Below are 10,087 nucleotides of genomic sequence, written 5' to 3'. Positions count from 1 at the left end.
GTAGTACATGATGAGAATCTATACCACCTTGTGTCTCGTTAGGGTCCTGTGTCGTATCGTCTGACCCTACAACCGGTCGCTCAACCGCTGTGCGGTCTACAGGCGTCCAAAAATCATTTACTAGTTGCGACGTCTTTCGTTTAGGGGCCATGTGAAACTGCAAACACATTGAAATTGGTCAGATTTAATTGTAAATTAAATATACTAGAGGCATTTACAGAAATGACAATTTTAAAAAATAAAAAGTGGGACGACTATAAGTAAATCATTCTAAACACCATATATTTGGATACTCTTTAATAATTTAACCATGTTTCTGCATACAATTATTATGTTGCTATGGTGGCTGGAACATCAGTACGTGCACAATCAATGTTATCAAAACCGACGTCTCCCGTCACGTTGATGTTGAAAGGCTCGTGCTCATGATAGCTGTCAGCGTCGGCATAATCCTTACTTTCACCACTGCCAACATCGTACACATTTCTTGGTTTTGTCCTTACGGCAACAACCCAATTTGGATTTTTGGGATCCTTGACATAATACACCTGCGATACTTGATTTGGTAGTACGAACGGATCATCGGTGATTCGCGCACCCGTGTGTATTAGGTTCTTAAAATTTACAAGATCGAATCCATATTCGTCCTTTTTGTATCCCTTATTCAGTTGAATGTCGGCTCAATCGCACTTGAAAAGCACATACTGCGTCAAGTCGTAGTATATAACCTCGATTATTCGAGTTAGCTTACCGTAGTAGGTGGGACCATCTTCAGTGGTGACACACACTCCACTGTTTTGACTTTTGTTTTCTTCATTGACATCCAAGGTGCAGTATAAAATGCCATTAACCACATACCGCTTATATTCTATAGCATCGAACATTGGGCCTTTGGCATGATTTACAAGTTTCTCTCCCAATTCCATTCTATCCGCCTTGTCCAACTTATCAACCTGTCATTTGGACACCTTATTTTAAAAAATAATTCCATGTGTCTTTTATAGGCAAATAAAAATTCAAACCAACATTTTTCTTACGTGTGACTTGTACCAGCTACAGAATTGGTCCCTGTGTTGCTTCACCAATTGTTGATGCGATGTATGTTCCCTATTATTTGATTCCATTAGCGACTCCATGTGCATCCTATACGTAAACAGAACATGTATTCGGTTACTTTTGAATGTATTTAGATGTGTAAAATACTTATTTAAAAATATAACTCACGTGCGAAATCGGAGGAAATCGTCAGAGTTGAATAAAATATATCGGTGTGCTTGCTCAAACGTGATCTTATCAAGTTTTATCCAACTGCTCGCCCCTCTCGATTCATCTTGGTGTCTTGGAGCCTTATTGTGGACTGTTGGCGCATTTACTAAATAGCGGGAGTAAAACATCAACAATTCGTCCGCAAAGTAACCCTCTGCAATAGACCCTTCTGATGCAGCCTTATTACGAATGGTACGTTTATATTTACCAAGGCACCTACATTCAAGCTAAATCGTGAGACCGTAACATAGATTTGATATATAGTAATAGGTCATTCGATTGAATATATATATATATATATAATAAGTGAACATAATTTTAACATTACCTCTCAACGGGATACATCCATCTGTAGTGTACCGGTCCGCCCAGTTTGCATTCACGTACTAAATGTATGATTACGTGCACCATGGATGTAAAAAAACCCAGATGGAATATTCGTTCCAATTTGCACAAGATTATGGGTATCTGATTCTCTAGACGATCCAAATCTTTCACCCGTAGTGTTTTTGAACAAATGTCCCTAAAGAAACCACATAGCTCGATTAAAGGCCTCACAACATCATCTGATAAGGTTCCTCGAAGTGCAATTGGCATGAGTTGTTGCATGATTATGTGATTGTCATGACTTTTCAAACCCCCAGTAGTACATTCCTTGAGCTTGATACAACGTGACACATTTGAAGAATATCCATCTGGCACTCTAACATCATGTAACACTTGCAGAAAGTCAGTCTTCTCTTTTTTTGTCAATGTGTAACAAGCGGCGGGTAAAAGTGTTTTGCCGTTTTCCGCGGTAAATGGATGAAGTTCTGGTCTCAAATTCATCTTACGCAAGTCTTGACGTGCTTCGAGGTTGTCTTTGGTTTTACCACTCATGTCCAATAGCGTGCCAAGTATGTTATCAACGACATTTTTTTCTGTGTGCATCACATCAATTTTATGGCGTAGTAATTGATCTTTCCAATAAGGCAAATCGTATAATACACTTCTCCTCTTCCAATCAACTTCCCCACGGGGCAACTTTTGTCCGGTCTTTGCCCGATTCACAACACCGTCTAATTGTCTCATGATCTCATCGCCATCTGGCACTTCGGGGGGACCACCCAGTTCCTGCGCACCGTTGAATCGTCTCTTGTTTCTTCTCCATGGATGATCCGGAGGCAACCATCGCCTATGTCCCATAAAGCAGAATTTTTTACCATAAGCTAGCCACGTTGATTGTGTTTCATGCCTACAACAAGGACATGGTTCCCGGCAATGTGTACTCCAACCTGACAAATCACCGTATGCCGGAAAATCATTTATCGTCCACATCAAGGCCGAATGCATTGTGAAATATTTTTTTCGATGTTACATCAAAAGTTTCTACCCCTACTTCCCATAGTTTTTTGAACTCACTTACAAGGGGCGCTAGATACACATCTATATTCTGTTTTGGTGCACTCGGACCAGGGATAATCAAGCTTAACATAAAATACAGTTGCTTCATGCACATTCGAGGCAAATTGTAGGGTACTAACATTACCGGCCAAGTACTGTGACTAGAGGACATGTTCCCAAAAGGATTGAAGCCATTTGACGCTAAACCTAGCCTCACATTTCGCGGGTCTGATGCGAATACTGGGTAACGTGAATCGAATGCCTTCCATGCTTCTCCATCGGCCGGATGCCTCAACACACCGTCTTTTGTACGGCCTTGAGCGTGCCACTTCATATGTGGCAATGTATGATGTGACATAAACAACCTTTGCAGCTTTGGTATTAGAGGAAACCAACGCAACACTTTGACCGACTTTTTTTTCAAACTTTTTGTCTACCCATCTTCATTAGTTAAGTCATCATTCCACCTGGACTCATTGTAGAATGTACATTTGTCCAACTTTTCATTTTCCCTCCAAAACAACATACAACCTTTGCGACAAGCCGACATCTTCTCATACTCAAGGCCCAAATCCTTCAAGTACTTTTTCGCCTCGTATGTGTCTTTAGGCAAACTTTCATCTGGATGCATCAGCTCATTGATGAATTCGAGCAACATGGAGAATGATGTATTGCTCCAACCGCCCATACACTTAATGCTATATAAACGCACAATAGCTCCCAATTTGCTATGTTTGGTATTTTCATGGAGTGGTGTATCAGCATCCTTTAGCAATTCTTCAAACTTATTTGCTCCCCTGTTAGAGTCTTCAATTTCAGCATCCACAATTCGGTTTCGGCTTCGGCTTCGGCTTCCACTTGAGACCCACCGACTTCTACACAAACATCGTGCATCGCAAAAACGTCATTAAGCATGTCTTGCATCCCACTGAACCCCCCATGTAGTGGAATGCTATCCACTTGAACCATCCTGGGAGCTTCATATGTTGTCTCGTTATCAACGGAAGGGACAAGTGATTCCCCATGCATTATCCACTCAGTGTAACCCTCAATAATCCCGGCGCCTGACGTTAAATGGGCAAATACGACTTCACTGGACCATGATTTGCCCAACAAACACTTCTTACAGGGACACACAATGACCCCTTTTCTATTCGAATGTTCACGTGCAAATTTCACAAACGCTATAACCCCGCGAATATACTCTCGCGAACTTCGCGGCAACTTCATCTAACTCTTGTCCATCTTTCTAACTACATCACAAAATAATCCAAATATTTCAGGTTAAGATAACTCAAGAGTACCTAAGTATTTGGCCTTATAAGGGATGTGCTTCTCAATGTTCTTACCTCTCAGCTTGTCCTACATGCAAAGAACTCTATTGTTTTAATAATACGTACATGCATATATTAACTTTTTTTGTTGGGAGATAACAAGTTAATAAAAATTACTCATTTCGCAAGCATTCTCATTCGGCTTATATAGTAATTAAAGATTATTTTTGTTAACTCTATAGTAAAAATTAGCATAATTTCTCTCAATCCGACTAATCAACTTAACCAAAAAGAAGGCTAATTGCTATAGTGCTACTCAATCAACAATACATAAATAAATAAATCAACAGTCCCCTTTTTCTCTTTTTCTCTTTTCCATTTTATTAAAAAAAAAATGTTAAAACAATGACAAACAAGTTTCAACACAACACCCAAACATTTACAACAAAATTTTGTCACATCGAATTTTTTTTTTTTTTTAAAAAGGACTCTTTGAAATAAAAAATGAGATACACTATACATCATCTTCTTGTCAATTTCTTATTCTTTCATTTTTTAAAATTTATATTTTTTCAAAATAAATAATTGACTTTAGTGGTGTTCTTTTTCTTTAATGAACATGTTAGGTGAATCCTAGCCTACATTGCCTTATCTTATTCTCTCTCTCTCTCTCTCTCCCTCTCTCTCAACAATAATAGAAAAGGACCGTCCTTATCATCCGCCATTAGCTTATCGTATAAATAAGCTAATAAAAAATTCTTATCATTTTTTATTTATCAAACAAGATGATGTGATTTTGAGATTTCTTTTATCATTTTTTTAAGGTCTAAATAAAAAATTCATTCTTACCGTATGGATTTTGTAAATTAGTAATTGATTAGAATGGTCGAGTCAGTTTAGGTGTGCACAAAATGAGGTATTGAAAGGAAAGCAAACACTTATGGTAACTGGTAAGAGAGAAGAGTAGTTTTATTGCAAGTAGTACATATCAAATATATAGGCGTGATAGTTTTATTGGTCGACTATTTAGAATTACTCATATATCATGTGTACATGTACATATGTACAACTTAAAGATAATATATAGTATAAAGAATTACCTATTGACCATTAGCTTTATCCATGCATTTGTTTTGAGTTTTTCATTATTATAAGAGAGAGAAAGTTCAAGGAAAAGCTTGACAAGTTGATTATTGATCATTAATTTGTTTAAAAATATAACAGAAGCTTTAATTTGTTTAAGCCTTAATTTAGGAATCGATTTACTTTAACTTTACCTAACTTCTTTACCACGTACTATTTTAATTGGTCCTCTGTTTGCTAGATACTTTATATTTTTTTTCAGATCTTCTTCTAATAAGGATGAAATTTTAAATACTAATCAAATACAGGCACTAGTTGTTATGGCAAACATATTTTAAGACTTGTTTAATTAAGTTGATGCAACCAGGCTGTATATATATTAGGGAGGACCCCCAAAAATTTTTAAGTTCTTTTTAAAATATGTAAATTTATAAATTTGTCCCCCAAAATAATTTTTTTTTTATCCCCCTAAATTTTTGTTTTATGTTTTGACCCTCTTTCATTTTGAAAGACCAAAAATATCCCTGATTTTAACTTGGTTTCTTCTCTCTCTCTCTCTCTGTTTTTTTTTTTTTTTTTTGCCTTGAGGTCACAAGCCTGAAGCCCACGTCTTGTGAAAGACCAAAAATTAAATGGATTTGATTATAATGAAGTTACAACAAAGTTTTCAATCCAAGTAACCACAATGAAACTGAAAGGCTACAATGAGCTGTTACAGAATCTAATGGATTTTAATGAACAAAATGAAACTGAAGTTGGAGAATCAGAGTTCAATTCAAAATATGTCAAACGACTCTGTACAATATAAATTCATGTAAACTTTAAAAGATGTAGCAAACTTAATAAGTACTAAAATCATGTACTCTAAAATTAAATACCAATTTAATAGACTAAATTAAAAAAATTCCATCCTTTTCCATTCTTATTTCTTAAGTCCAATCAATTGACGGGTTTATATACTTGCATGCAATTGATGGTTTTATAGTCCTTTTTTACAGCACGTAAACATTCAAGAAATATCCAAAAAGGGTCTAAAAAAAAAAAAAATACTAAATAGCATTTTTCATCAGATTTTTCCCCTATTTGCCTTTGATTTGGCTTTCATCCAGTTTTCTAAAATTTTATTACATATATTCGCACTAACAACAACATTAAAGACTAATGGTGAACCGAATTACAAATTTAAAAGGTTAAAAATAAAAATTGCAAAAACTGAGCAAAAAATTGAAAAAATACCTTTAAATCGGGTGGAAGAGGACCGGCGGCTAGGTTTGGCTCCCGGGCTAGCTGAGACGTTTGGGGGTGTCGCCGGAGAAGATGAGGAAGCTAGGCTGGCCGGGATCGACTTCCAGAGAGAGGGGCCGGATGGATCGACTACAAGCTAGCCGAGCTAGCAAGCGAGCTCGAGAGAGAGCCGGCGAAGGGAGAGAGCGCCGGACTGAGTGACAGATAGCACCGGAGAAGGTGGGAGGAAGAGGGCCGGCGGCTGGGTGTGAGAGACTCTGAGAGAGAGAGAGTGCCGGATTTGCTGAATTTTCTAGAGAGACTCTGAGAGAGAGAGACGCGCGTACTGCCCTAGCAAGATGATATTACGCGGGTTATTTGGTTTTTTCTAATTTTAGATCTAGGGTTTCGACGGTTTTGATAAAACCGTCTATAATATGTTTTAATAAAATCGTCCCTGTTTCTAAGGACGGTTTTACTAAACCGTCCATATTTTTTTTTTCCCGACGGTTTAACCAAAAAACGTCCACAATTTTTTTTTTATAGACGGTTTTAAAAACCTTCGATAATTCCCTTTTTTTTGGTAGTGCGCTCGTGTGTGTGTGTGTCCATTACACCAAAAAAAAAAAAAAAAAAAAAAAAAAAAAAAAAAAAAGGATTTCTAGACAGTTTTAAACAGTCCAGAAATCGAAAAAAAAAAAAAAAAAAAAAAAAAAAAAAAAAAAAAAAACCTTTTGGAAAAAGGCCCAGACGGTTTTTTCTGGACGATTTAAAACCGTCCAGGATAATGGGTCGGTATTTTGATTTGCGAACGGTTTCAGTAAAACCGTCCGCAATTGTGAACGGTTTTTTCCGAACCATCCATAAGCTGTTATGGACGATTTGGGCCCAAACCGTTCGGAATTTAGTATGTGGAATACCCGAATAATTATGGACGGTTTGGGCCCAAACCGTCCATAATAATTTTTTTTTTTTTTGAAATATATAATTAAAATCCCAAAAAAATCCTTAATACAAAATTCCCAATCCATTTCCAAAATCCCAAATTCAAATCTAAATTCAAATACAAATTCAAATTCAAATCCAAATCCAAATCCAAATCCAAATCCAAATCTATTTCCAAATTCAAACTATTCACAACAACAGTCTAATAGCTTACATATTTCAAAAATTGATGCATACCTATTACAAAATTCAAATATAAATACATAATTAAAATCCAAAAATATTAAAACCTATATTCCATGCACCATTATAATCATCAATGCATGCAAGTCGACCCAGAGGAGAATTAATCTGATTTACGACCTTGTGTGCATTGCTTGCTTCAACCATCTCGTTCATTTATCCTTCTAGTGTTTGCTGCAATAGGTATACAAATCCCAAATTGTTAGGTAAGAATCATCTTGATGAGGCTATGATTAACATGTTTTTAGGTGAAAACTAAACACAAATAATGATTATAATATAACTGCCTAGATACTCATACAAGCAACTTTATTTTTTCTTTTTCGCTTCAAATGATAGAATAGATTCTTTAACTAGTAGTAGCATTAGGAATTAAGTAGCTAACTTTTAACTGCCAATATCACACTGCTAAGCTAATGATAGAATAAAGAAAACAATGATGGTATTTTGCACTACAGAGCCATTTCAGCACCTACACTACCAAAGAGTACAAAGTTCTACAGGAGATCATTGATAAGTAGCTAAAATTGTAACTAATAGAAAATACGAGTTGACGATGTTTTCCCCTAATAATTAAAAAGACATGTTCACGAGGATTCCAAGATTCAACCTAAGCATATAATAGTTAACATTCCTCTTAACTATTAACATTCCTCTTCAACCATAAATTATTCTCGTGGAATTTGAAATAAAAATAAAACAAGCCCAATGAACAATAAGAGAGGGGACAATTAATGACTGATTAATCAAAAATTAAGTGTAAACCAAAACATCACCTTCTTCGTTGTTTCCCATTGATGGTTGTTTCTCTGCCATAATCAAGGCTACCATATGTTTGACAGCTGCAAGCTCTTCCTGTTGCGCTTTGTACAAAGTTTTCAAACGTTCTATATCAGCAGCCATCTCTAGCTCTATGCGAGTAGGCACACTAGAGATTGATCCTTGTTCGGAGGTATAAGAGGTGGATTTACCGGGAGTCGGCCCTAGCCCTACCCCGCGTACACGACCGGAATGTTCTCGTCCTAGCACTTGTGCACACGCATTGTTATGCGACCAATAGACTAACCCCTGTGGACACACTCGTTCTGTAGGCGACTGATTGTCGATAATTTCTCTCGTCTTCGCCTGCATAAAACATCCAAGGGTGAAAACTTGAACATAGAACTAATATTACGTATTTACCACTTACAATAACTTCCCCAGCCACTGCATTCACAGGGTTCCCATCTTTCTTGGTATGCGAGACAATGAACATATCATCTCGGTTCGGTGTTTCTCCTATGTCTTCCTCCTACAATATCATTAACATTATCAGTTATAAGCTTATTATCTTACTGCAGTACATACAAATCGTGAACGTTTATCTATTATACGTACCATTTCTCGTGCAACCTGTGCGATGCTCTTCGATCCCAAAGTGTGAAGAAGTGCATTTTGGCCACGGCTTGTCTTGGACTTCGACGCTCTCTCCTATAAATTTGATAATGTTAATATGTAGATTTCTTCAACAAAATAAATAAATAAATGAAAATACCTTATCAACCGAAGACAACCACGTATCAACTTGCATTTCGAAGTCTTCTACATCGAAGACTAGCGTTGTCGAAGCCCTACTGACCACAGACTCTACGGTATCACCTTCTTTCAATTTTAGACTCTTCTTTATCTCGTACCTGTGTTGCCTTCTTTTCTTTGCTAGGTTCATCAACGATAATCTTTTTATATGCGCGAGTAGGTGAACAGGCTCAAAATAAAACTTTTTCTACACAAAAAATGATATCCCATAGTTTAATTAATTGGAAATGTAAGCCTATAAAACTATAAATAAGAAGTGATTGACATGAAAATAAAAAGTTTCATACCGTTAGGGTGCGCCACATATCTTCCTTCCCTTCCAATGGTAATGTTCTCCAGTTACCATGCAGCTGTACAAATTTACCATTTCTTATGATCTTCCCACAAATCCTTCTAAATTTCTCGACCCCCGGGCCGATTGGTTGGTAGGATAGGTTGAATTCGATCACCACCCTTTCCCCATCAGGTATGTGCCATATGTCCTTACGACTACCAACAGTCCTAACATTCTTTCTACCCTGCTCATCTGCAACTCATAACAAAAATTTAAGTCAAACTTGATTATTACTATATTAGTAGAAGATTATCAAAGTGATTGACTATCATCAAATATAAAAATAATTCATACCTATTGTGTAAAATTTCCCATCCCGTAATATACGTGGCACCCGAGTAGTACCACTATGTTGTGAAGTCTCAGGTCCTGATTGTGCTGATGATCCAAACTCCATATCAGGTGCTTGTAATACCCGGGAAAGACACCCCACTTAAGTTATTAAAATATGTGCATAAGTATAAGGCTTAAGAATTACTCTTAGTCTAATTAAGTTATATAGTTATGCATGTAGAGAGTTGGATCAGTAAAGTTAAATCGATCGAGCGACTTTCTGGTCGATCGAGCGATTATGGGTCGAAGTCGATCGAGCGACTTTATTTTCGATCGAGCGACTTCGCCAAATGCGGTGCAGTTTCCGCTAAATACGAAAATTGATTTTTCCACCCAATAATTTGGGACCCACACGTGGTACTTGATGCCAAACGATCATGCCCATATTTAGTTAGCCTAGTTAGTCCATCTTGGTTGAAGCCCAACT

General features: G+C 36.9%; 1 protein-coding gene across 1 annotated transcript; it reads right to left on the bottom strand.

Annotated features, from left to right (window-relative positions):
- Positions 1 to 8,171: 8,171 nt before the first annotated feature.
- Positions 8,172 to 9,724, bottom strand: LOC133871575 (uncharacterized). Its single transcript, XM_062309004.1, has 6 exons — positions 9,622 to 9,724; positions 9,281 to 9,519; positions 8,953 to 9,180; positions 8,796 to 8,888; positions 8,608 to 8,709; positions 8,172 to 8,543 (listed from the first exon to the last, which is right to left on the bottom strand). The coding sequence occupies exons 1-6, from the start codon at positions 9,722 to 9,724 to the stop codon at positions 8,172 to 8,174; spliced, it is 1,137 nt and encodes a 378-aa protein (XP_062164988.1).
- Between the last annotated feature and the right edge of the window lie 363 nt (positions 9,725 to 10,087).

The sequence above is a fragment of the Alnus glutinosa genome, chromosome 6 (genome assembly GCF_958979055.1).
Source record: "Alnus glutinosa chromosome 6, dhAlnGlut1.1, whole genome shotgun sequence".
In the NCBI taxonomy this organism is placed as follows: Eukaryota; Viridiplantae; Streptophyta; class Magnoliopsida; order Fagales; family Betulaceae; genus Alnus; species Alnus glutinosa.
The sequence above is the reverse complement of the archived record's forward strand: the minus strand, read 5'-3'. Positions and strand labels throughout refer to the sequence as shown.

Excerpts from the sequence above, each read along its gene's own strand:
- LOC133871575 (XM_062309004.1), bottom strand. The coding sequence starts at position 9,724 with ATGGAGTTTGGATCATCAGCACAATCAGGACCTGAGACTTCACAACAT. Across the intron at positions 9,181-9,280 it reads ATATGTGGCGCACCCTAACG|AAAAAGTTTTATTTTGAGCC; the intron begins GTATGAAACTTT and ends TTTTTTGTGTAG. Across the intron at positions 8,889-8,952 it reads GGTTGTCTTCGGTTGATAAG|GAGAGAGCGTCGAAGTCCAA; the intron begins GTATTTTCATTT and ends TCAAATTTATAG.